Below are 27,400 nucleotides of genomic sequence, written 5' to 3'. Positions count from 1 at the left end.
CATTCTTGACCAAAAACAATTAGAGTATCAATTATTTCTCCAGGAAAAAAAAAAAGGCACGGTTTATTTAGGATCAGCGAAGAATTGCAATCCAGGCTCTGCAATCATGGCAAGCCACAAGCAAGTCCCCAGCAAAAATGAAGAGAAGAACTCTTTTTATAGAGTGGGGAAGGAAGCTGGGAGGCTACAGTAAACAAAGAGTGTGTAACTTTTCATTGGCTGAGTTGGGACAGTCTCTCATTGGCTGATCGATTGTCAGGTAAGAAGAGGGGTCATTCTTCTTCCTGTTGGGCTCTGTTTTCATTGTAGGATATGAGAGTTCCCCTCTCTGATCTCCTCACTCTATTTAATTGAGGTTTCTGTTGATTAATGTTGTGATTTTCACAACATTATTGAGTATTTTATATGGATTATTTTATTCAATTCCCAGCAACTTTCTAAGTGAGTTTCTACTGTTACTCCAATTTTATAGGCAAAGAATATGAGGTATAGAAAAGTCAAATAATATACTTAAAATCACATTGTTAATAAACAGTCAAGCTAAGCTTCAAACCCATCGAGTCTGACAGTAGACTGTGCTCTCAACCACTGTGCTATATACCCAGTTTCAGACTGTGTGAGAACATTTGTCTGTCAGAAAAGGGTCATTTATGAAATAATAATAACAGCAAACACAAATATAGCCCTTTCTGTGTGCCAGACACGGCTCTAGTTTGGGGTTTCTCAGGAATGGCACTACCAACATTTAGGGCTGGATAATTCCTTGCAGGGAGCTGTCCTGTGCATCGTAGAATGTTGAGCAGCAGATGCCATTAGCAACTCTCCCCACCCCAGTTTTGACAACAAAAAACTCTCTCCAGACAATTCAAGAAGTCTCTGGGGTGGGCAAAGATAGTTCCCAGTTGAGAGCTACTCTGGTAAACTCTTCACTTACTTTAAGTCATTTAATCCTCATAACCCCAGTATAAAATAGTTACTAACATTACTTCCATTTTACTCACTTCAGACCAGTTCTATACACAGCAATCTAATCATCCAGAAAGCAAATGACTCATAATTTGGATCAGTCTAATTACTTCTCAATGTATTACTTGCAGATAAGCCATCTACTGTGGCAACACAGCCATGCTTGGATTAACACATTTTGTGGGAGGAAATAATTTTTATTAATGAGATCTGCCTAAGCATAAAGAAGTTTGGGAGAAGCTCCAATGTCCTCATTCAGTTTGCAGTTCATTCAACAAATATTTACTGAACAGTTCCATGGCGTCAGGCAGTGTTCTGAACCCTAGAGATGAAGTGGTAGATGAAGCAAAGTCCTGGCACTTCCATTCTAGTGGGTGTGTACATTCCAGGGACAGACGACAGACAAGAAAATCACAGCAATAGTTTATTTTCAAATAATGTTGTGTTCTGGGGGAAAAAAATAAGAGTGATGTGCTAACAGAGAGTTGGGCAAGGTACATGTTGGTTTGAATAAGGATGTTAAAGAAGGCTTTCTATCATTTCTTTTATATGGCACTAAGGAAAAGCCCATGGACTGAGGAGCCTGGTGGGCTGCAGTCCATGGGGTTGCTAAGAGTCAGACAAGACTGAGCGACTTCACTTTCACTTTTCACTTTCATGCACTGGAGAAGGCAATGGCAACCCACTCCAGTGTTCTTGCCTGGAGAATCCCAGGGATGGGGGAGCCTGGTGGGCTGCCGTCTGTGGGGTCACACAGGGTTGGACACGACTGAAGCGACTTAGCAGCAGCAGCAAGGAAAAGCAAAAGTGCAGGAACAGAAAACAGGCCAGTGGTTGCCAGAGGCTGGAGGCAGAGGAGGGGTTGACTACAAAGGCACAAGATGGAGTTTTTAGGGTGATGGAAATATTATCTTGATGACGGTGGCACTTATATAACCGTATGCAAAAACTCTAGAACTGTACACTGAAAAGGGTAGATTTTACTTTATGTAAATTGTAACTCAGTAAACATAATTCTCTCTCTCTCTCCCTCTCTCCACATAGCCTTTTCACTGCTTTAGAAACAAAGATTATTGAGAAACATGCTGGGATATTCCTGGGGCTGGGAGTATGGGTCAGAACCTGAACTTAGAGAATGAGAGCAAGCCTCAGATCAGGCTGACGGGAGACCACAGCACTGCCCTTTCTTGCCTTGTTAACCTTCAGTGGCTGTGGCAAGGTTGTTGCAAAGAAACTCAAGGCCACGTGGACACACAGGAGTCGCCCGTTAGCAGCCAGCACAGCCCGGCCAACCTGGGACATACATCCGCCCCCTCAGAGAACCAGAGAAGATGCTCAGCATTGCTCAGACCACAGGCTGCGGTTCACTGAGCTGCCTTTTCTTTGTTCACCTCCCCTCTGGGAGACATCTGGTTTGATCTGCCACCATTGTGTTTAGAATGCTGGAGACTGGGCAGAGTGCACCTGAGGTCTTCACCCACGGGCCTCCGTAGAGGTGTCAGGCTTCACGTGCCCAGTCTGCACATGGCTACTTTCCCTACACTGGCCCCACTCCATTACCTGTGTCAGGAAAAGTTTTGTCTGTTTTCACTAACAAAACCCACTGCAGTGAGATAGCAGCCTGTGTGGGAAGGAACCTGTTGGGGCCACTTTCCTTGAAAGGAATAGGAGGCAGGCTTGTCTGCCCAGATGGTACAGTGAGAGAGGGAGGCCAGAGGGAAAGCCACCCTGGAATGGATTCCTGGGAACACTGTAGTGTCTCAGCCTCTGGGAACAGCTTCTGGCACCTAATCTGACCTTGAAATGTATTATCATGTTAATGACATGCATCAAGAGATAGAAATCACAACTGAAACATTTTTCACCATTCTAGCATAGAACAAGCTTTGACTCTTCAGGTAACAGAGAAAAATCAATTGCTGAGAGTCTGAAAGTTTTAGATCCAATGGGTCCAGACTCTGATAATAAAGAAGAAAGAAAAAAACTGGCTGTGATTGGAGAGCTCTTCTAAATCTAATTAACACTAGTTCTTGATTTTCTTGGAAATGGAGGGGAGAAGAACGAAATGCATTCATAATTTGAAATTGAAACGCCCTCTCGTTGCAGCCTATTCTTTTTTTTCTGAGACTGTACCTACTGCACCTAATACTTTCAGATGCTGAGCGATTGATTTTACTCTATTTCCTAAAGAGTCAAAGGTTTTTCTATTCTAACATCACGAAGAATGTTTCCATTGTGCTTTTCTGTCTCTTGATACATGTAATCTGTAAGTAACACTATGTCTTGATTTTCTTGGGGACAGGGCGAAGGAGAATGAGATGTTTGTTTTCTTCCCTCTTTGTCTTGCTGAGACCAGTAAATCTGAGACTGTCTTCGAATGTGTACCATGTGTGCCACCGTCTAGTCACTCACTGTTTTTGTATCTCAGGTCAGCTGCTTGTTAGCCAGAACCTTTCCTCAAGTATTCTGTGCTAAGTATAGTCACTGAATTTAGAATGCAAGTGTGAACAAAGGGATGTGTGGTATAGAAAAGATGAAATGGAGGAGGAAGTAGAAGCACAATGATTGATAAGGACTTTTCAGTTTACATATCTGTCTGAATCATCTTTCTGTAAAACTCTCTCCCATAACAAGTAGCAAGCACAGTGTCTTCTATGCTGTAGGCCTTTTCGTCACATCTGGTGAGTGCTACTGCATGAATATTCTATAAGCAAACCATCAGCACCGTGCCAAACCTAAATGCTTAACCCTGCATAGTGGTTGTAAACTTGTTCTCTGAGACCATTAAGATGGAAGCCAAATGAGTGCTTCCCGTCTGTTAGGTGGTGAACCCAGAAATAATATTTCAAATATGAAGATCCCAGAATATTTTTTAACTCACAAGAAATCAACATCAGTTAGTAGTATTGCAACTTTCATTTTTAAAATGCAAAACAAGTATATTGAGATGCTGGAAGAATTTTTTTTTCCTTGCATGAAAATACATACCAGTACTTTGTGTTTACTCCCTTTCCTTATAAGTTTATAGACTCCTAAATTAAGAATCTTCTAAAGTTTTATGAAACTGGTAGTGTAACACTATAAATTAGAGGAAAGTTTCCATCCATATATATTATAATGCTAATAGGTAGAAATGGCCTTGCTCTAATAAGTTGCTGTTTCTCAAGGCTTCATAGGGAAGGGGTGCTTTTTTTAATCCCTCCATTCATTCATTCAACAAACATTTATAAGTGCCTGTCATCACAGATGTGGGTTTAGAGCCTTGGGTTCTTGGAATTAATAACAGTAATAATAATAGTGAACATTTATATAGTAGTGAGTGAAAGTGTTAGTCACTCAGTCATGTCTGACTCTTGCAACCCTATGGTGCCTCTGTCCATGCAATTCTCCAGGTAAGAATGCCGGAATAGGTTGCCATTCCCTTCTCCAGGGGATCTTCCCGACCCAGGGATTGAATCCGAGTCTCCTGCATTGCAAGCAGACCCTTTACCATCTGAGCTACAAGGGAAGCCTATCCATATACGTTGTAATGCTAATAGGTAGAAATGGTCTTGCTCTACTAAGTTGCTATTTCTCAAGGCTTCATAGGCAAGGGGTGTTTTTAAAACTATTCATTCATTCAACAAATATTTATAAGTGCCTGTCATCATAGACCTCTCAGCTAGTCAGGGAGGCAGATGAGTAAACCAATGTTCATAGCCCATTAAGTACCAGTGGTGATGGAGGAGCGTACAGGATATTATGGGAACACAAAGAAGGAACAGGCTCAGTCTGGAAGATTAGGATAGTGATTGCCAGAGCAGGTCCCCTTGAGTTGAGTCTTGAAGGACTCAGGCAAGCAGAGATTGGAAAGGCTGGACTTGCCAGAGGGAGGAAAGCTATTTGAAAGTACAGTTACAGAAGAAATGATACATTCTGGACACTGCAAATCATTTGGAATGGACACAGGCCTGGAGAGGGGTTAGATTACAAAGGCTCTTACTACCACTCTAAAATGTTTGAACTCTACCTTGAAGGCAATGGAATCACTGAAGCTTATTAAGCAGGGTCCTGGGGGATGAACAGAATGAGGTTTGTGTTTAGGAGATGGGAAGGAAGTGTTTAAATTGTTTTACAAAAACCTTTTTTTTTTTTTCCCAGTCAGAGCATAGCCTGATTATCGGAGGCCTACTTATGAATGAAGGAATGGAAATACGTGCATGAGGGAATGCACACTCTTTCCCCGGGCCTCAGCAGCTTTGCTGGGGTGGAGGCTGGGAGAGGGGGACAGACAGGCTTGCTTATTTTTTGTTTTTAATTTTTGGTGAAAAGTTGGCTTTACTCATCACTTATTTACCTTTTCTCAATTATGGCATTTCGGCATCCCCAGCGACAGTACCCTGGAAGGTGGGGCTGGCCCCGCCCCTCCATGATCATTAACCTCCCTGAATGGTTACAAGCCGCAGGCAGGGTTGCAGGGCTCACCTCACAAGGCTCAGTGCCCTCTGACTCACGGGCTCTGAGCCTAGGGACTGCTGCCTGCCTGGCAAGGGCCACAGTGTTCCCATGGGTGGGACTGAGCAGACCGTGTGTTGGGGGTGATGCCAGGTCTCTGCTCAGGACAGGATCTGACAGGGCCATCTGTGACAGTAATATGTCCTAGACTGCGGGTGGACAGACCTGTTGGGCCCTCTGGGTCCTGCCACTGACTTGCTGGGTAGCTTTAGACAAGGCCCTTCTTGTCTCTCTGTCAGTCTGTTTCCTGGTAGGCACTGCCAGAGAGGTCTCCTGGAAGCCCCTCCTGACTCAGAAGGGAGTCAATACCAACTTTGCACTTCTACTGAATTGTGACCATGGCTTTGTGCTTTGAAGGTCCCTGTGTGTCTGCGGCTGGTGGGGGGCATCTCTCCCCATAGGGCCGCCCTTGCCATTGCTTTTCCCACCTTCGAACAGGGCTGCCCTCCAGTGAGAAACCCTCAGACTGTCAGCACCTGACTCTATTGTCTCTGCTGCCCAGCACTGCCAGACCCCTGTCCCAAGAGGGGTGTGCTTGAAGGACAGTTCTTACGTGAATACTCTGAAGACGAAAAGAAGTGACCTGACAGTGGGCTTAGAATGACCTTTCCTCCATTAAGAGAGTTCCACCTAAAGAAGGAGCTCTCACACTATGTCAGTCCTCAGAGTCCTGGGATTGGATTGGGACTATGCCAGCACCCTCTGACCAGAAGTAAGAACTGAACAGGTGTACAAGTCCAGCGGTCGTGCCTGGGACAAGCCTGATGCCTCTCATGTAAAAGACCCAAAATGACTCTACAATGTGGAGAAAGAAAAAGAGCCAGGAGAGAAGGAAACTAGGCAAATTGCCTTTAAATTTATACCTGCCCTTAGGCGATGAAAGTTTGTTCCTGGAAGAATGGAAACCATAGGAGAGCAGTTGAACAAACAGCACCTGGAGCTACAGGTGCTGTTTATATTTTCCATAATAATTTCATATTTACTTTCCTCTAGAATTTGGTCTTTAAAAGTTCATTTTGAAAATTCTAGATTGGCTTGGCTGTGGTAAAGAAAGCTAAGGGAACTTTTTCTTTATTTTGGTGTTTGCATCACGCTCAGTTGGTAAAGAATCTGCCTGCAATGCAGGAGACCCCGGTTTGATTTCTGGGTTGGGAAGATCCGCTGAAAAAGGGATAAGCTACCCACTCCAATATTCTTGGGCTTCCCTCATGGCTCAGCTGGCAAAGAATCCACCCACAATGCAAGAGACCTGGGCTTGATCCCTGGGTTGGGAAGATCCCCTGGAGAAGGGAAAGGCTACCCACTCCAGTCTTCTAGCCTGGAGAATTCCATGGACTATATAGTCCATGGGGTCACAAAGAGTCAGACAAGACTGAGCGACTTTCATTGTTTTTGCATCAAGTTAAAAGGGGGAGTGAATTGCCCTGGGGAACCAAGAGAAATCAGAATGAGAATCTGAGGTAAAATTCAAGGGGACATACTTTGGGTTGGATTTACTTGGCCACATGTTCCTCCCACCCTGGAAAGGCTCCTTCCAGGAGTATGATCTAATCAGACCTCTTAAAGCTGTGTATTTTCATAGGAGGAAATGTCTCCTGCATTGGCGGACAGATTCTTTACCACTAGCACCACCTGGGCAGAGAAGGCAATGGCACCCCACTCCAGTACTCTTGCCTGGAAAATCCCATGGATGGAGGAGCCTGGTAGGCTGCAGTCCATGGGGTCGCTGAGGGTCGGACACGACTGAGTGACTTCACTTTCACTTTTCACTTTCATGCATTGGAGAAGGAAATGGCAACCCACTCCAGTGTTCTTGCCTGGAGGATCCCAGGGACAGGGGAGCCTGGTGGGCTGCCGTCTATGGGGTCGCACAGAGTCGGACACGACTGAAGTGACTTAGCAGCAGCAGCAGCACCACCTGGGAAGCCCCGCATAGTAGATACTCAGCAACTATTCTTTGAAGGAATGAATAACTTCAGATAGGAAAGATAGGTTGTATTCCTTTTCATAATGGCCAAAGGGCTTTTATGAAATTTATCTTATAACTGGAAAGATCCCCTGGAGGAGGGTATGGCAACCCACCCCAATATTCTTGCCTGGAAAATACACATGGACAGAGGAGCCTGGCTGGCTACAGTCCATAGGGTTGCATAGAGTTGGACATAACTATGTATTTTCGTGAAACAGGAGGCTGTTTCATGTCAAAACAAGGAGAACAACAATACTGTTAAAAGTAATCCTAAAGCCTCTAAAAGCAATCCCATTTGTGAGATCCAGATTTTGAACATAGATACTACATAAAATGACATTTAAGCTTTTAATCCTCCCCACCCACACAACTGATAATCAGAGCAGAAAATGAAAAGTAAAACCATTTCTTTACTAAGTGCATCCATACACTAGGATTAAGTTGTTTGCTATCAGTACTACACCTTAACTAAATTCAAACATTAATTGTCACCTTCCCTCTCATGATTAGTTCAGTTCAGTTCAGTTGCTCAGTCGTGTTTGACTCTTCACGACTCCATGAATTGCAGCATGCCAGGCCTCCCTGTCCATCACCAACTCCCAGAGTTCACTCAGACTCACGTCCATCGAGTCAGTGATGCCATCCAGCCATCTCATCCTCTGTTGTCCCCTTCTCCTCCTGCCCCCAATCCCTCCCAGCATCAGAGTCTTTTCCAATGAGTCAACTCTTCGCATGAAGTGGCCAAAGTACTGGAGTTTCAGCTTTAGCATCATTCCCTCCAAAGAAATCCCAAGGCTGATTATTATTATTATTATCATGATTATTCTCAACTAAAATCATTTGAGCATTCAAAGGACATTGTATTGGCACCATTTATCAAGTTATCAGTAGAGTAATCACATTTTAGGTTCAATTATTTCACTTCTGATTGCTGCTATATCATCTCAGGGAAAAAATACTAAGACTTTGACAGCATTTATTGATCTATTATTACTCTCTGATTCTATGGATCCATTTATGGCCCAAGTTGTAAGATCTTACCATAAATTCTTAGCTGTGAATGCTTCAACTCCTGTTTCTTAGTATATTGCCAGAATAAGAGGTTAAAAACCATTTTCTAATTCTAATTTTAAATACGATAAAACCAGGCTGCATTTGAGACCTCATTAATATGTCTAAGTCAGATGACCCCAGTTACAAGATAAATTTCAAGAAAGCCCTTTGGCCATTACAAAAAGGAATACAACCTATCTTTCCTATCTGAAGCCATTCATTCCTTCAAAAGATAGCTGCTGAGTATCTACTATGTGGAGAAGGAAATGGCAACCCACTCTAGTATACTTGCCTGGGAAATCCCATGGGCAGAGGAGCCTAGCAGGCTCACACGTATACGGGTCACAAGAGTTGGACATGACTTAGTGACTAAACCACCACCACCACCAACTACTATGTGGAGCTTCCCAGGTGGTACTAGTGGTAAAGAACCTGCCAATGCAGGAGACATAAGATCCCTGGGTGGGGAAGATTCTCTGGAGGAGGGCATGGCAACCGGCTCCAATATTCGTGCCTGGAGAATCCCATAGACAGAGGACCCTGGCTGGCTATAGTCCATAGGGTTGCATAGAGTTGGACACAACTGAAGTGACTTAGCATGCACGCACATATCTACTATGTGACAGACAACACTGGAAATGTAACAGTGAACTACAAAGACAAGGTTCTGCTGTCCTGAAGTTTATATTCTAGTGGGAGCAGAGAAACAGATAAATGTCAGGTAGTGCTAAGTGGACCCACTCCAGTGTTCTTGCCTGGAGAATCCCAGGGACCAGGGAGCCTGGTAGGCTGCCCTCTATGGGGTCGCATAGAGTCAGACACGACTGAAGCAACTTAGCAGCAGCAGTAGCAGCAGCAGCAGTGCTAAGTGGTGAGAAATAAGGAGATGGAGTGGAGGTTATGGTTTGCAAATTTACATAACACAGTCAGGAAAGGTGACATGAAGGAAAAGGGAGACAGTCGTGTGTATGGCTAAGAGTGTTCCAAACAGAGACATGCAAAGACTTCACTGGCAAATGCTTGGTGTGATGGTAGAAAAGAAATCCACTGTGGGGAACAGCCTGAGAGTAAGCATGCTGTCAGCTGAGGCCAACAGCAGGATGTCAGGTCATAAGGGATATATATTTGATTTGCTTTCATTGGGGTGGTGGAACAAATAACCTGAAAACAAAATTAGTAAATCAAAGAGAATAGATTTCAGTTCAGCTCAGTCACTCAGTCATGTCTGACTCTTGGCGACTCCATGGACTGCAACCCACCAGGCCTCCCTGTCCATCACCAACTCCCAGAGCTTACTCAAATTCATGTCCATCTAGTCGGTGATGCCATCCAACCATCTCATCCCCCGTCATCCCCTTCTCCTCCTGCCTTCAATCATTCCCAGCATCAGGATCTTTTCCAATGAGTCAATTCTTCACATTAGGTGGCCAAAGTATTGGAGCTTCAGCATCAGCCCTTCCAATGAATGTTCAGGATTGATTTACTTTAAGATTGACTGGTTTGATTTCCTTGCAGTCCAAGGGACCCTCAAGAGTCTTCTCCAACACCACAGTTCAAAAGCATTAATTCTTTGGTGCTCAGCTTTCACTATGGTCCAACTCTCACATCCATACATGACTGCTGGAAAAACCATAGCTTTGACCTTTGTTGGTAAACTTGGTTCTGCTTTTAAATATGTAGTCTAGGTTTGTCATAGCTTTTCTTCCAAGGAGCAAGCGTCTTTTAACTTCATGGCTGCAGTCACCATCTGCAGTGATTTTTGGAGCCCAAGGAAATAAAGTCTCTCACTGATTCCATTTTTTCCCCATCTATTTGCCATGAAGTGATGGGACCGGATGCCATGATCTTCGTTTTTTGAATGTTGAGTTTTAAGCCAGCTTTTTCACTCTCCTCTTTCACTTTCATCAAAAGGCTCTTTAGTTCTTCGCTTTCTTCCGTAAGGGTGGTGTCACTTGCATATCTGATGTTATTGATATTTCTCCCGGCAATTTTCATTCCAGCTTGTGCTTCATCCAGCCTGGTATTTCCCATGATGTACTCTGCATATAAGGTAAACAAGCAGGGTGATAATATAGGCAATATAGACGTACTCCTCTCCCAATTTTGATAGACTTCAAACAATATATTTAGTATGAAATAAAGGAGAAGGAATTCCTATTTCTTAAATTAGGATTCATTTTCTTTTTACAACTACAATTGTAATCTGATTTGATTGTAATGCTTTTCTAGCCTTTCTCACTATAAACCCAAAAGACTGAATTAAATTTCCAAAACTGAACAACAAATAATGATGAGAGGAAACAAAACTATGAGAGCAATGTCATTTGCTGTGAATGTGCACAAATGTTAACACGGAGAAATCAAATGAAGGCTGAAAAATAGCATTCAACTCCAAAAATTCAAACTGTGGGTTTCACAGCTGTCTTTTGTAATTAAAGACAATGCTATTCAAGTAATTTTTATCCATGCATGTAGGTGTGATTGCAAAGAGGAAGTGGGGAGTCTCTTCCAGGTGGCTCTGATTAAAAAAAAAAAAATGCATCCTGTGCTTTGTGGTTGGAGCTCTCACTGGGATTTTATAAAGTATCTCTTCCTGATTGTAACAGTTTAAAATCAGCCCATCCACTTCCTTTTGAACTAGCAGTCCATATCAATGCCTCAGTGTTTTACATTCTGTTGGTTTTTCTAACCACTTCCCCAAGTGGGGGTGTACAAACATAGATCCCTAAATCTCGCAGCCACCCCAGGCTGTTGCCACGAACGCAATTTGGCCAAGTTGTTCTGCTGTTGACTTGACCCATCAGTCTTCTGGACCATTTGCTTGCATTGGGTTTTCATTATGGACACACACTAAAGATCTCCAGTGCAAATTTCATTTTGGGAGGACTGACGAAATGCAACCTCACGGACAGGATGACAATGTATCACAGGAGCACTAAATCTGAAAATAATGAACAGACGCATTACTTTGAAAACAGAAACCAAGTGGACATTTCCTTTACACAACACTTAGAGACAAACTAAGGGGGCCTCTTCCTTCCCTTATCCACCATGAGCTCCGTGGGTGCAGGGACCTTAGCTGCTTTGCTTAAGACTGATTGAGTTAAGCCATATGAAGCGCTTTCGATTGGTGTTGGGATACAGGCGCTGAATAAACTGAATTCTCAGCACCTGGCATATATACATATACGCACACACACTATATATATAAATACATGCATTAATATATATTGGCTAGAGGAATAAAGAAGGAACCAACTTCAGCGGAATTCCTATTATCCCACCATTAGAAAACAATGATTATGACCCCAAAGTTGAGGATCGTAATTATCATGACACGTATCCACAAACCCACTATGGGGCGCAATAATTACCAGCGTGTTGCATGGGGAAGGGGTAGAGAGTCTGGAGAAAAGAGGCAACTCTTGGTGAGTTCCCCCAAAGCTTTAGGACAATACAGTCCTGTCCTCCAAGGAATCAAAAAAAAAACCCAACAACAACAACACAGCCCGGCTCTCTGATCGCCTTCCAGCCCTGCAGAGGGACCTCTTCCTAAACTTCCACCCCCAGGAATTTTCCCTTATCCCGGTTTCAAGGGGCAGGGAACAACCGGAATCTTTGTCAGGTCCTCCGCGCCCCGCCCCCTCCCCCAGAGCCCCACCCAGCCTGACGTCCCCCTCCCCCACAAGCGGCCCCTGCTGCACCCCGCCGCTCCCCTCCCTTCTCCCCCGACTGCCCAGGCCGTCGGCGCGCACCAGGCCGGGGGGGAAGGGAAACCAGAAGGGAAACCACCAACCCCGCGGCAGCGGCGGTCTCCGGGGGCTAGCGGGCCGGCGAGGGGGGGGCGGAGCCTGGCGGAAGGGGGCGGGGGAGGCAGCTGCTAGCGCCGCGCCGGGACTGTTGGGCTAGCGGGCCCCCGACCCCCAACCGCCAGCTGGCCCCCCTCCAGCGCTGCCTGACGAGTTTCTCGCCCCCTGGCCTCGCACCGCCTGACGGAGGAGGAGTGGCCCGCCCCGGGCCGGCCGGCGGCGGGCGTGAGGCCACCTGGAAGGGGTTGGGGGCGCCCGAGGGGCCGAGCATCCTCCTCCTCGGCCCGCCGGCCCCCGCCTCCTGCTTTCCCTCCGCCCGCCTGGCCGCCCCGCCCCGCCGTGACCCCCGGCCGCCTCCGGAGCCCGACGCGGTAAGTGCGACTTCCTCCTCGGCGCCGGGGAGGGGGCCGCGGCGGGTCGGCCGTGCACCGAGGCCCGCTCCCCGCCCCCACGCGACCCTCCTGCCGGGCCCTCGGAGAGGCGGCCCCGGGCGTCTCGCTCCGGAGGGTGGGCCAGGCGGGGACCTCCCGGGGCTCGAACCGCGGTCCGGCCTCCCGCCGCTCAGTCGCCAGCCCGGAGCGGCGTTTGGGCCGCTCTCGAGTTATGCAAAGTTCTAGACGCGGCGTTTGTGGCCGGCGGGCTGCGGCGTGGGCTGCTGTCCAGAATCAGTGCTTCCTCCCCCTACTCTTCTACCAATAAAACTTAACTGGAAACCATTCTGGATTTTTTTTTTCCCCTCGTTACCCTCAGGCTACCATAAGCTAAGTTTCTGAGTAATTGCCTCACCCTGGGAGTGTGGAAAATAAGAAAGAGACTTTTATTTCAAGAAAAACCAGCGTGTCTGGTTGAAACTTTCTCAGAGATTTAGGCATTTCAGTTCTGGTTGAAACTTTTTCATTTAGGCATTTCACAGTCGTACCCAGAGATCAAAACATGACGAAGAAAGTTTGGTGTATTAAAGAGTAAAGCATTTCTGCCGTCTTTATTATCGATTCATTAAAAAATTTTTTTTAATGATACATTTACAAAATTCACAGTACAGAAGAGATACGCTGTCTCGCCCCACCCAGCAGTATTACCAGTTTCTTGCGCATTTTTCCAGAGATAATGTATATGCCAATGTCTTTGCTTTTAAAAAAAAAAAAAAAATACGAAAGTGTTGTGTATTAAGTGCCTAGCTGTTACTGGTACCCAATAAATGGCAATTGTCCTTCCGTTTAAAAAACAGTTTAATAAGTCTTTTTGGTTATTAGACCGCTGAAAAACCAATAATGACCTCCTTTGGTTTTAAGCATAGTGAATATGACTGTATTGTAAATGTGTATGTTCTGTTGGCTTCTCAAAGCTGTATGAATACTTTTACACAAAGGTGACACTGATATTTCGGGGTACTGGGACAGGTAGGGAGAAATCAGTATGAAATTGTAAGAAAATAGAACTTGATGTGTATAATAGTTCCAAAAATGATTTAAAGCAACGTAATGTCCATATGGTACTGTGGGGTGAAACAAAATTAAATGAAAAGTTGAAGCAGAGCAGGGAAAAAAGTCAAGGGTAAGATAACACCAAGTGCATGAGATCCTGTACTAGAGGCGAGTCACAGTTTTGGCTCTGAACATCGCTAGCAGCCAGGGGGAGGAGAGAGAGAGGAATAAAGTAAGTTTCAGTGTATTTCAAATTCTGAGATAAAAACAGACCAATTCTTCTGCCTAAGCCCAGCATTTTCCAATAATTAGGCCCGAGAGGAATGGTTTCTCATGGGGCCTAATTAAAAGAGATTGTTGTGATGCAGTTGACAACATTTTTAAGGTATCTACAGAAACTGATGAATTTTGGATAACAATGTACTTCAGTATAGAGCAATAGTAAGACTCTAAAGTTAAGTTCTGTAAAGGCGTTAAGCCTTTCATAATGATCCATTCATAACGTGTAGAGTTACCTAGAATAGTATTTCCCAAACTGTATTCTGAGGCATGAGAAATCAGTAGTTTATTTCTTGAAATAAGATTTTAGCTTAAATAAGTTTGAGATAACTGGCTTAAACAAATTTCAGGGTTTTTTTTCCCCCTCAGTTTCTTGGCTAATGTTAGTTTACTTTCGTAAAGGGGGCTGTATTGTGTGACCTTCTCCAAATTTATTTGATATGGACCACGAATTGAAAACCACTGAACCTGTAGAAGTGGGTGGATTGCTTATCCTTCAAGCAGTCTTTGTGAATATTTCTTACAGCTGAGATTTGATAAGAATGAGAGAGCAAAGGGCCTGAGGTTTACCAATTTATTAAGAGCCAAAGTAAAGATAAAAGTCAGGATTTTAAAATGTGTGTATGTGCTCAGTTGTGTCAGACACTTTGCGACCCCTTGAACTGTGATCTGCCAGGCTTCTCTGTCCGTGGAATTTCCCAGGCAAGAATATTGGAGCGGGTTGCCATATCCTCCTCCAGGGGATCTTCCTGAGCCAGGGATTGAACCAATATTTCTTTGTGTCTTCTGCATTGGCAGGTGGGTTCTTTACCACTGCGGCACCTAGGTAGCCCAGAATTTTAAAATATTTTACATCAAGGAAAAGGCTAGTTTCCCCCAGAGTTCTTTTACAGTTGTTCTGCAAATTGCCTGTTGGACCAAATGATCTCTAGAACTTCTTCCTGTTGTTCTGTGCTTCAAGGAACTTGGGATCTTGAATTAAACTAGGTTTAGGCAAGTAGAACCCCTTAAAGGATGATTTTAATTATTCTTGGATATAGATACATTATTAATATTTGCTTTTTATTCCAAACACTACTGGCACTATTACTGTCAAACCTGGAATTCTGTAGCTATAAGACATCTTGGAAAGCATGATACATAATGGAAAGGGATTTGGAGCCAGAAAATCTGGGATTGTGCCATTAATGCACAGGGTTGTTTTCCAGTAAGTTTATGAACCTCTCTGAATCTGTTTCCTTATTTGTAAGATTAGAATGATGACAGTATGCAGTTCATTAAATGAATGTTGAGAGTCTAATAGGTACTGAGTAGTGGAAAAACAGCTTTAAGAGTCCAAATGAAATAATGTATCAAGAATCCTTTATTATAAATTATTTCCATTCCTGAGTATAGATGGCAAGAGTTTGAACAGCAAGAAATATCCTATCCAAATATATTTGGCCTGTGAGTTTCAGATAGCAAGTAGTGAGAGTTGAGAGAATGAGGGATTAGTCCAAAATTTTGACTCCTCTCAGTTCTTGTGTTTGACTTTGGAGACTTAGGATAATAACTTAGGAGACTTAGATAATACTTTCTATAAGAAAGTATTCTATAAATCAGTTGTCCCCATCCTTTTTGGCACAGGGATGGGTTTCATGAAAGACAGTTTTTCCACAGATGGGGCAGGGTGCGGGGGGCGGGGTGGGGAGTGTTGTCTTAGGATAAGTCAGGCGCACTACATTTATTGTGCACTTTATTTCTATTATCACTGTATCAACCCTGCCTCAGATCGTCAGGCGTTAGATCCCAGAGGTTGGGGACACTCTGCTAGAAATGATTCAATGCTATATAAAATGTTACCATCCTGAAGATAAATTGAGGGCCAAAGGTATTCATTGTCTTCATTTATTTGGTAAAAAAAAAAAAAAGACCCTCATATCTTAGTGGTTTAAAACAACAAAAGATTGTTTCTCAGTCATGCTAAGTGTCCAGTTAGGGTCAGCAGGAGCGCTCTGTTCCAGTAGTCATTTAGCGCCCCAGATCGTCAGAGGCTCATCTTAACACCTGCTTCCACATTTATTAGGCAGGGAGAAGGATGTGATAAATTGCACATTGGCTTTTAAAGACTTTTAATGACACACATAACTTCCACTGCCATTTCATTGGCCAAACAAGTCATATGACTGCAACCCAACTTCAAGGAGGAGGGGAAATGTAATTCTGTCTTGTACCCAAAAAGAGGAGAAGGGGACTAATCTTGGGATGGTCTTTTGGACTACAACTAAGCAGACTTTATAGTTCCATGAGTTAACATAGTCTGAATAAATCAAATCCAAACCATGTTTTTCAGTATTCTATTTAGGGAATAGAAAACAGTGTTTCTTTGTGTATATGTAATCATAGAATTATGCTAATGAGAATTATAAAGAACATTTTTTATTAATTGGAACTGAAGTGCTTTTGGAAACTCCCAATTAGACAAAGTGTTTGGCCAAGTGAATTTCATTATTTTTTAATTATATGTCCATTCAGTAAACATTTGTTAAATGTGGTATTGTATGAGGCCCTGTGTTAGATCCTATGAGGGTAAAAAGCTGAATGGGAAGTTTATACCAACAGAAAACAGCTACAATTGAATTCTCTCTCTCCTTTTTTTCTCTTTAAAATAACATAAATAGAATCTTCTAATATGATAAAACTTGGTTATGTATATCTACATCATTACACTTTGCTTCTAATCATCTTTTTGGTCATAGGGATTATTTGGTGACGTTATAGAAAATTGATTAAAGCAGAAAGAGTGTTTTGTTAGAAAAGTGATACAGCTGTCTGTCAAAGAATCCAAGGGCAGGACGTGAGTTGCTCAGAGGCAACTGGCATCTATAGCAGAAAGTTAGGAGCTGGAGCTGCTTTTCCTCTCCATATCTATAATTTCTTGCCAGTGTCTCTTTCCACACATACACTTCATTCCTCTTTGTTGGCTGGCTTTCCCTGTTCTGCTCTTAAATGGGTGCGTTTAACCTAAGAGTTCACACACTTGAAACGAATTAGACCCTTTGGCCATTTCAGAAGAACTACTTTTTTTCTAAGTGCCACATCTTGGTTAGTTCTTAAGGTAATTTACTATCAGAGTCTGGAAATGATCGAGTTGGCCCTAAAGTATAACAAGTTAGGATAATTGACAATTTTGTAATAGAGAGAGAAGCAGTTCAAATAGCTTAGGATGAAAGAAACCTGTGATGTCCATGAAAGTGCTACTACATAATTAACATCAGCTGGCAAATCTGGTGGGACAGGAGAATAATCAGGATAAGAAGTTAGAACTGGAGCTGACTTGTAGCAACAATATCCCCTCCCAGAACACTGGCAGATGCCATCTCCATTGTAATACTGTCAGCCATCTCTCTTCCCTCTCCCAAGGTACAGATTACTGAATTGTCTAATGCTTATAAATCACCTACTTCTGATGCTAATACAGGGCTCCCTTGTTTCTTCCCATGACTAATAATGCAGGAAGACTGCTTTTCTATTCCTTTCTATCCTTCAAATTGGTCTAGACAGTCTCCTTGGACATTTTACCCTTTAACATGCTATTGCTGTATTTCTCCACCAACGTAACCTATTTTTATTGTCAATAAATTTCCATTCTTTTTCTTTAAACTGTGTACTTAGCTTTTCTAGCAGAGTTTCCTAGCCATTCTTTACCTATGCAATGTCTCTGTTCATTTGAGTTGAAAAACATCCATAGCTTCACCTCAGCAGATGGCTGAAGGGATGGACTGTGGAGAGGTATATGTTACCTGGAAGAGGGCATCCCCAGGAGAAAAGAGTAACAACAGAGGAAGGTGAGTAAAAGCTGTGTATGAGATTAGGTGGGATTTATCAGGGCTGTATGTTAGGCTAAAAAAGGCAAAAAGAGGAATGAGTTTAGGTTCAGATTGTAGAACATCTGCAACCTCATTTAAGACATTCTTAACAGTCTTGTTGCTGTGGAAATGATTGGGTTTTCTTGGGTTCAGACTTATAAAACTGCTGTAGGCTTGTTTACTCAGAAGATATCAGACAGGAACCACAGCTGGCTGGCAAGGCAGCATCACATGTTCCTCATCAGTGCTTGTGATCCTCACAGCAGGCCATGTAAGCAGTTTATGGAGCCACCTGGGAGACATCTCCCTACGTGAAAGCTTAGGTGCTAGGAAACAAAGCTCACATCAGGTAGGTCCCAGAGCCGGCTTGGCTTAAAACACCTCATGTCCCACAGGAGACATTGTCTCTTATATGACTCCATAGATTTAACTTCAGGGTCCCCTCAAGGGATGTGCCAATTTCAAGAGCTATCACACCTAGGAAAGTCAAAGCCATGGCTTCTTGTGAGGTATTTATAGTTCATTATAATTCCTCTGAGTCCAGATGCAAATTTACTAATCAGGGGGATCATTTTTACTTGAGGAATGTTGCCAGGTAACATAGTTAACATACCTCCTTCATTAGATTGCCAAGGAAGTAGAACCAAGAGAGTTAACTGAAGGTTGGTAGTAGAAGAGAAAAAGATTTTACCCACACTTGTCATTATCCACAGTGTCTTCCATAATCCTTTTCATTTGGGAAGTATTCAGTAATACTCATTTTGTTAACTTTAATGTTGTATGTTTTAACTCTTTTCATGACAGGAAGTATGAGATAGAGGGAAATAGAGAAGAGAAAGGTAAGGCTGGAAGGTAGGCCGGGACCATTAGATCGTCAAAAACACTAAATTCCATACTAAAGAGCTTGCCTTTTATTTTTGGGGGGGGCAAGGGGTGAGGAAAGTTTTAACTAAGAGTGATGGGATCAAGAATTAAACACTTTGAAAGGTTAACTTTGGCTCTAGTATGGAGAGCAAATTAGAGATTTAGATTTGAGGACAGTTGGCTCATTTCTACTAAACCTGCCCTTTGGGCAGAGAGTTCTCTGATAAGCAGAAAGAAGGGATACTCAGTTCTGTGCTCTGCAGAGTTTAGAATTACTGGACAGATTCTGCATGGTACATTGGATGGAGGGGCCAAACCACTCATTTTTCTAAGTTTATTTGCCATCCCCTCTCCCAGCTTGGAGACTGGGAGTTTGAGAGAATGGCTCTGAACTGCCTGAGAACATTGGGTTAAAACTAAGAAATAACCCTTGCTTCCACTGGTTTCCACTGATCACCATGTGACTCACTTAGATTGCCTTATTTTGCTTTTTACTGGAATTAAATTATAAAACAGTCATTTGTTGGCTTTTTCTCTTCTTTCCTTTTTGTTTTGTTTTTTAGTTCTTGGTTATAGGTCAAGCCAGGGAGTTTCTTTAATGGCTAACTGGTTTGACATTTGTAGTGATTAACCATTTCTAATTATAAGCTGTTGAGAAACATAGTGCTTTACATTTTTCTCCTATTGTTTACACTGACCTTTTTACCCTTTCCTTGCAGAGCTTAACACTGTTCTGTCTAACATAAAATGCAGTTTGTAAAATCTGATTGGGGCTACAACAGAGTCAAGTTAATCTGTGATTGACACATTGTGTTCCAAGAACTCAGGCAGTTTTGCTTGATTATATTAGTGTCTCAAGAGTACTGATTGCTCACTTTTTTCCATCACTGTAAAGCTACAAACAAGACAGAAACACTTACTGAATTTTGTTCGAGTCAGTAAAAAACAAAATTATAGCTATCCGGATTATTACTTTTTATGGCACATAAGATAGCTATGTGCATACCAAAAATACAGTATCTGGCAGGAAGTTAGCAGTGGTTTGTCATCATATTTATGGTATTAAGACGTTCATGCTTATGTCATAACATATTCACAAAATCAGGAGTGGGCAGCAAGGAAATCTTTTTTACCTGTCACAAGTCAAAGGGCTATTTAAAAGTAAATATTTTGTTATAATTGGGCTTCCCTTTTAGCTTGGTTGATAAGGAATCTGTCTGCAATGCAGGAGACCCTGGTTTGATTCCTGGGCCGGGAAGATCATCTGGAGAAGGAAATGGCAACCCACTCCGGTATTCTTGCCTGGAGAATCCCATGGACAGAGGAGCCTGGCACGCTGCAGTCCCTGGGGTTGCAAGAGTTGAACACTACTTAGTGACTAAACCACCACCTCTGTTTTGTTATAATTATGCCATAATCTTCAGAATATCAGTTGTGATAACTTGTATAGATAAATTGGGGATACAAAGTCCATAAAATATTAATTTAGCTGATTTTTTAAATGTTACTTGCTCTTCTACTGTCTTTAAGTACTGATACAGTTGAGAGATGAAAAGGTATTTTTGATATTAATGTGGGTCAGCACTTCATCCTATGAGAATTAGTGACAGGTTGGCAGGGAGCTTAAGTGGGGCAGACTCTGTGAGGCATTTGAACTTGGTGAATAAATGCCCCATTGGCACTTAATAAAGTTGAACTTAATAGTATATTGTTACATTAGGAGTGATATGTTAAGTCTGTTCTCTGGCTGTCTTTTAATAGCTAACCTTGATAACCTAGATATCAAATCAACTATACTCTGAATCTGCTTCCCAGTTTGGACAATGGTGGTAATTACCTACTCTACTTCTCACAAGGTAGTCATGAGCTGCAAATGAGAATACCTAAAAAACAAGAAGCAGTGGGGTATCCTTGACTGTACAGTCTTTACAATCAGTCCTGGATTCAAATTGAGCCCTGCTACTCACCATTTATTAATATATGTAATCTCACTTCATTTTGTGGCCTCATCAGTTCAGTTGCTTAGTTGTGTCCGACTCTGCAACCCCATGGACTACAGCACACCAGGCTTCCCTGTCCATCACCAACTCCCAGAGCTTACTCAAATTCATGTTCATTGAGTCAGTGTGCCATCCAGCCATCTTATCCTCTGTCGTCCCCTTCTCCTCTTGCCTTCAGTCTTTCCCAGCATCAGGTCTTTTCCAGTGAGTCAGTTCTTCGCATGAGGTGGCCAAAGTGTTGGAGTTTCAGCTTCAGCATCAGTCCTTCCAATGAATTTTCAGGACTGATTTCCTTTATGACGGACTGGTTGGATCTCCTTGCAGCCCAAGGGACTCTCAAGAGTCTTCTCCAACATGCAGTTCAAGAGCATAAATTCTTCAGCGCTCAGCTTTCTTCACAGTCCAACTCTCACATCCATACATGACCACTGAAAAAACCATACCTTTGACTAGATAGATCTTTGTTGGCAAAGTAATATCTCTGCTTTTTAATATGCTTTCTAGATTGGTCATTGCTTTTCTTCCAAGGAGCAAGCAGATACGCAGATGACACCACCCTTATGGTAGAAAGCAAAGAAGAACTAAAGAGCCTCTTGATGAAAGTGAAAGAGGAGAGTGAAAAAGTTGACTTAAAACTCAACATTCAGAAAACTAAGATCCATGGCATCCGGTCCCATCACTTCATGGCAAATAGATGGGGAAACAGTGACAGACTTTATTTTTGAGGGCTCCAAAATGACTGCAGTCTCCTCATATATAAGGGTAAAAGGGATGAACCCTGTTTCCCAAGTGACTGTAACAACCAAATGCCACATTCAGTATAAAGTGTACACGTTACCTTGCACATTTACACATTCACAAAATGGTAGCTGCTGTTACAAATTAAAATTCTTTCTCGATACTTGTACATGCTACTTCCTGAATCCCATTTAACTGAAGAGAAAACCAAAGATGGAGGAGATGAAGTGATTTGTCCAAATTGTGTGCTAGCTGGTGAGAGGCTTGGTTATTGGCTCAAGTTTTTTCTGCTGTGTCACTTAGGGTACCATTAATAAGTGATTATGTGGGGCAGTGAGAGCAGAAAAATCCACACCAGCTACCTCTGCACTGGCTCATGGCTTTAACCTAATGCACTTTCTTCCCTCTGTAAAATGTACCTACTGATCCTGAAGACTGAGAGATCAGTCATGGCTGAGTAGGTTGCTCCAGGGCAGACCTACACGATTTTGTGCTTACCCACTGAGTTGGGTACTTACTGAAAGTTGGTTGTGTTTATTCACAAACCTGTTTTTACTATAAAACATTAATAAACATGTAAATTAATGGGAGTGTAAGGAAAAGACTTTTTTTATTCTTGAAAATTAAGTTGACTGCTTTCGTATATCGTCTCAATATAAAGGAAACAACAAATTTGCTATCAAATTTGATGAAGCCTGGAAAACTGTAAAAGAGTAGGGGGAAAATCCTCAAAGTCCAAAGCAAAGCCTGTCAAAGTGTTCAAATCCATGGTCCAGCTAACTGGTTCTTTAGGCTATTAGAGATTCTCAAGGAATCTCCAAACCAGACTTCAACAGTATGTGAACTGTGAACCTCCAGATGTTCAAGCTTGTTTTAGAAAAGGTAGAGGAACCATAGATCAAATTGCCAACATTCGTTGGATCTTAGAAAAAGCAAGAGAATTCCAGAAAAATATCTACTTTACTGATTATGGCAAAACGTTTGTGTAGATCACAACAAACTGTAGAAAATACTTAGAGAGTTGGGATTACCAGACCACCTTACGTGCCTCCTGAGAAATCTGTATGCAGGTCAAGAAGCAACAGTTAGAACCGGACATGGAAGAACAGTCTGGTTCCAAATTCAGAAAGGAGAACATCAAGGTTGTATATTGTCACCCTGCTTATTTAACTTATATGCAGAGTACATGAGAAATGCTGGGCTGGATGAATCACAAGCTGGAATGAAGATTGCTGGGAGAAATATCAATAACCTCAGATATGCAGATGATACCACCTTATGGCAGAAGGTGAAGAACTAAAGAGCCTCTTGATGAAGTGAGAGAGGTGAAAAAGCTGGCTTAAAACAACATTGAGAAAACTAAGATCATGACATCCAGTCCCATCACTCCGTGGCATCTAGAAGGAGAAACAATGGAAACAGTGACAGACTTTATTTTCTCGGGCTCCAAAATCACTGCAGGTGGTGACTGCAGCCATGAAGTTAAAAGACGCTTGCTCTTTGGAAGAAAAGCTATGGCTAACAGCATTAAAAAGCAGAGTCATTACTTTGCCACAAAGGTCTGTCTAGTCAAGGCTATGGTTTTTCCAGTAGTCGTGTATGGATGTGAGAGTTGGACCATAAAGAAAGCATCAACTCTTTGGTGCTTTTGAGAGTCCTTTGGACTGCAAGGAGATGAACCAGTCCATCCTAAAGGAGATCAGTCCTGAATGTTCATTGGAAGGACTGATGCTGAAGCTGAAACTCTAATACTTTGACCACCTGATGTGAAGAACTGACTCATTGGAAAAAACCCTGATGCTGGAAATGATTGAAGGCAGGAGGAGAAGAGGACGACAGGATGAGATGGCTGGATGGCATCACCGACTAGATGAACATGAGTTTGAGTAAGCCCCGGGAGTTGGTGATGGACAGGGAAGCCTGGCATGCAGTCCATGGGGTCACCAAGAGTTGGACGCGACTGAGCGACTGAACTGAAGGAAGTAAGGAGCCCACACTGGAATGTAAATTAACTACATCACTAAGCATAGTGTTTGGAGAAGGCAATGGCAACCCACTCCAGTATTCTTGCCTGGAGAATCCCAGGGACGGGGGAGCCTGGTGGGCTGCTGTGTATGGGGTCGCACAGAGTCGGACATGACTGAAGTGACTTAGCAGCAGCAGCAGCAAGCACAGGGTTTGGATCCACTGACATTTTTTTCATGGTAACACTTTCTCCTTGAAGGAAGCAGTGCATTAATTTATGTTCTGGCACATGTCTTGTGGTGTATCTTCTTGTGTATCTAGTGGTGGATACACCACTGGTCTAATGGATTCGATATTCATACTCTTTCAGAAATGCTTTTAAGTTCTCTCTCCATTTCTGGAAGCCATAAGTGGAAATCACAGATGGTGGGTCGTGGTGGGCATGGCTTATGCAAGAAAGAGGACCCAAATTCAGTAGGAGACCCATAGCAAATATGTGGCATTAACCCTATATGAAAAGATTTGTAAATGAATGTGCATTTATGTGTTTTAACTTGAAATAAAATCTTTAAGAATATGCAAATACAATTTTTATGCTTACTAACTTTTTCATTTAATGGAGCAGCTATTGATTTCATCCAACAATGGGGCTTTTATTATACTCAAGAGTTCCAGCTAACTAGAAATGTATCTTTGACCTCTGCAGCTGTCAGGATCCTGTGCTTGCCCCTGTATATTTTTACCATGCTGTATTGCAACTTTAAAATTGAAGGTGAATTCCTGTGTTGCAATTCATTACAAAACTGTAGTCCTTTTTGCAGCCTTCATAGAGTTTCCAGTCCAGGGAAGAAAGTAAACATTAAGTAAATAATTTCAATGAAATTATTAAGTTATCTGAGCAAGTAGTTGGGATGCTATGTCATCACATAGCAAGGAGGCATAATTTAGTTTAAAGGTTAAAATTTACCCCACTTAATCTTTTTTACCTTGCTGTTAAGTAAGTAAGATCACAATGCTTTTAGGGTACAGCAGGAAATAAAATCCTTGTGTTAAATGGCTATAACTATGAAACTAGTCTTCATTTTCTGTGTATATAAGAGTTTCCAACTTTGAGTTTTCAATCTACCATGTAACTTAAAAAGTTAAACTAAATCTCTTAGTTTGTTATAGCTGAATTTAAGTTAAATACGTATTTTTAATTTTACTGATTAATTGGAAATATTTCCCAAGTATTTTTAACAGAGTGAAAAACTTAACATTGTGCTAGAAATTTAATTTTGTATTTCAGACTGTATTTCTAAGCTTATTTTCGTTACAAGAGAAATTTTGATGTCATGTGTTTTTGGTAACTATTGGAAAGAATGCAAAGATAATCAGTGTTAACAGCCCAGGATATATCTATCCAGGCTTTAAATTTCTGGTTTCTTAAATAGATTGCAGATTAATTTTAAACTATAAGCTAAACATGGGCTTACCAGGTGGCTCAGTGATTAAGAATACACCTGCTGATGGAGGAAATGCAGATTCAAACCCTGGGTTAGGAAGATCCCCTGGAGTAGGAAATGACAACCTGCTCCAGTATTCTTGCCTAGAAAATTCCATGGACAGAGGAGCCTGGCAGGCTACTGTCCATGGGGTCACAAAAAGTCTGACATGACTGAGAGACTGAGCATACATGCAGGAAAATAGGATTCTAGACTCCATATTCCTAGCTATTGGGTTGCTAAATACATAATTAAAGACAAATTTGTCTAAAGTCACTCAATCTTACTGAAACTGTATCCTTCTTATATATATCAGTTCAGTACAGTTCAGTTGCTCAGTCGTACTCTTTGCGACCCCATGGACTTGCAGCATGCCAGGCCTCCCGGTCCATCACCAACTCCCGGAGTTGACCCAAACTCATGTCCATTGCTCCAGTACTCCTGCCTGTAAAATCCCATGGATGGAGGAGCCTGGTAGGCTGCAGTCCATGGGGTCGCGAAGAGTCGGACATGACTGAGCGACTTCACTTTCACTTTTCACTTTCATGCATTGGAGAAGGAAATGGCAACCCGCTCCAGTGTTCTTGCCTGGAGGATCCCAGGGACAAAGGAGCCAGGTAGGCTTCCGTCTGTGGGGTGGCACAGAGTCGGACACCACTGAAGCAACTTAGCAGCAGCAGCAGCAGCATCTCCATTGAGTTGGTGTTGCCATCCAACCATCTCATCCTCTGTCGTCCTCTTCTCCTCTCGCCTTCAATCTTTCCTAGCATCAGGGTTTTTTCAAATAAGTCAGCTCTTCGTATCAGGTGGCCAAAGTATTGGAGTTTCAGCTTCCACATCAGTCCTTCCAATGAACACCCAGGACTGATCTCCTTTGGAACGGACTGGTTGGATCTCCTTGCCGTCCAAGGGACTCTCAAGAGTCTTCTCCAACACCACAGTTCAAAAGCATCGATTCTTCGGAGCTCAGCTTTCTTTATAGTCCAACTCTCACATCTATACATGACTACTGGAAAAACTATACCCTTGACTAGATGGGCCTTTGTTGGCAAAGTAATGTCTCTGCTTTTTAATATGCTGTTTAGATTGGTCATAAAATTTTTTCCAAGGAGTAAGCATCTTTTAACTTCATGACTGCAGTCACCATTTGCAATGATTTTGGAGCCCCCCCAAAAAATAAAATTCAGCCACTGTTTCCACAGTTTCTCCCATCTATTTGCCATGAAGTGATGGGACTGGATGCTATGATCTTAGCTTTCTGAATGTTGAGCTTTAAGCCAACTTTTTCACTCTCCTCTTTCACTTTCATCAAGAGGCTCTTTAGTAGTTCTTCACTTTCTGCCATAAGGGTGGTGTCATCTGCCCTTATATCTGAGGCTATAGATATTTCTTCCGGCAATCTTGATTCTAGCTTGTGCTTCATCCAGCCCAGCATTTCTCATGATGTACTTTGCATATAAGTTAAATAAGCAGGGTGACAATATACAGCCTTGACATACTCCTTTTCCTATTTGGAAACAGTCTGTTGTTCCATGTCCAGTTCTAAATGTTGCTTCCTGACATGCATACAGATTTCTCAGGAGGCAGGTCAGATGATCTGGTATTCCTGTTTCAGAATTTTCCACAGTTTGTTGTGATCCACACAGTCAAAGGCTTTAGCATAGTCAAGAAAGCAGAAATAGATGTTTTTCTGGAACTCTCTTGCTTTTTTGATGATCCAGCGGATGTTGGCAATTTGATCTCTGGTTCCTCTGCCTTTTCTAAAACCAGCTTGAACATCTGGAAGTTCACAGTTCACATAGTGTTGAAGCCTGGCTTGGAATTTTGAGCATTACTTTGCTAGCATGTGAGATGAGTGCAATTGTGTGGTAGTTTGAGCATTCTTTGGCATTGCCTTTCTTTGGGATTGGAATGAAAACGGACCTTTTCCAGTCCTGTGGCCACTGCTGAGTTTTCCAAATTTGCTGGCATATTGAGTGCAGCACTTTCACAGCATCATCTTTCAGGATTTGAAATAGCTCAACTGGAATTCCATCACTTCCACTAGCTTTGTTCGTAGTGATGCTTCCTAAGGCCCAGTTGACTTCACATTCCAGGATGTCTCGCTCTAGGTGAGTGAGCACACCATCGTGATTATCTGGGTCACGAAGATCTTTTTTGTACAATTCTTCTGTGTGTTCTTGCCACCTCTTCTTAATATCTTCTGTATCTGTTAGGTCCATACCATTTCTGTCCTTTATTGAGCCCATCTTTGGATGAAATATTCCCTTGGTATCTCTAATTTTCTTGACGAGATCTCTAGTCTTTCCCATTCTGTTGTTTTCCTCTATTTCTTTGCACTGATCATTGAGGAAGCCTCATCTCTCCTTGCTATTCTTTGGAACTCTGCATTCAAATGGGTATATCTTTCCTTTGCTTTTTGCTTCTCTTCTTTTAACAGCTATTTGTAAGACGTCCTCAGACAGCTCTTTTGCTTTTTTGCATTTCTTTCCCATGTGGATAGTCTT

The 27,400-nt window shown here is 42.5% G+C and overlaps 1 protein-coding gene and 1 long non-coding RNA gene across 7 annotated transcripts in view; one reads left to right on the top strand and one right to left on the bottom strand.

Moving 5' to 3' along the window:
* Positions 1 to 1,377: 1,377 nt before the first annotated feature.
* Positions 1,378 to 12,205, bottom strand: LOC147370799 (uncharacterized). Its single transcript, XR_015165463.1, has 2 exons — positions 11,857 to 12,205; positions 1,378 to 11,423 (listed from the first exon to the last, which is right to left on the bottom strand). It is a non-coding gene; the product is annotated as an uncharacterized LOC147370799 (long non-coding RNA).
* Positions 12,206 to 12,348: 143 nt separating this feature from the next.
* KLHL5 (kelch like family member 5) overlaps positions 12,349 to 27,400 on the top strand; it is a 93,017-nt gene continuing 77,965 nt past the window's right edge. For 5 of the 6 annotated variants that reach the window (XM_086406108.1, XM_086406106.1, XM_086406104.1 and 2 more), the window contains exon 1: positions 12,349 to 12,662. Coding sequence is in view for 1 of the 6 variants with exons in the window: in XM_086406107.1 (XP_086262233.1) it covers positions 17,739 to 17,821 (83 nt within the window). In the remaining 5 variants the exon portion in view is untranslated. Of the gene's footprint in view, positions 12,663 to 15,392; positions 17,822 to 27,400 lie in introns of those variants that run through there. The other variant, XM_086406107.1, reaches the window with a different exon arrangement.

This window comes from Bos grunniens, chromosome 6, assembly GCF_055505025.1.
Source record: "Bos grunniens cultivar Pamir isolate PY7600 chromosome 6, Bosgru_T2T1.0, whole genome shotgun sequence".
Taxonomy (NCBI): Eukaryota; Metazoa; Chordata; class Mammalia; order Artiodactyla; family Bovidae; genus Bos; species Bos grunniens.
The sequence above is the reverse complement of the archived record's forward strand: the minus strand, read 5'-3'. Positions and strand labels throughout refer to the sequence as shown.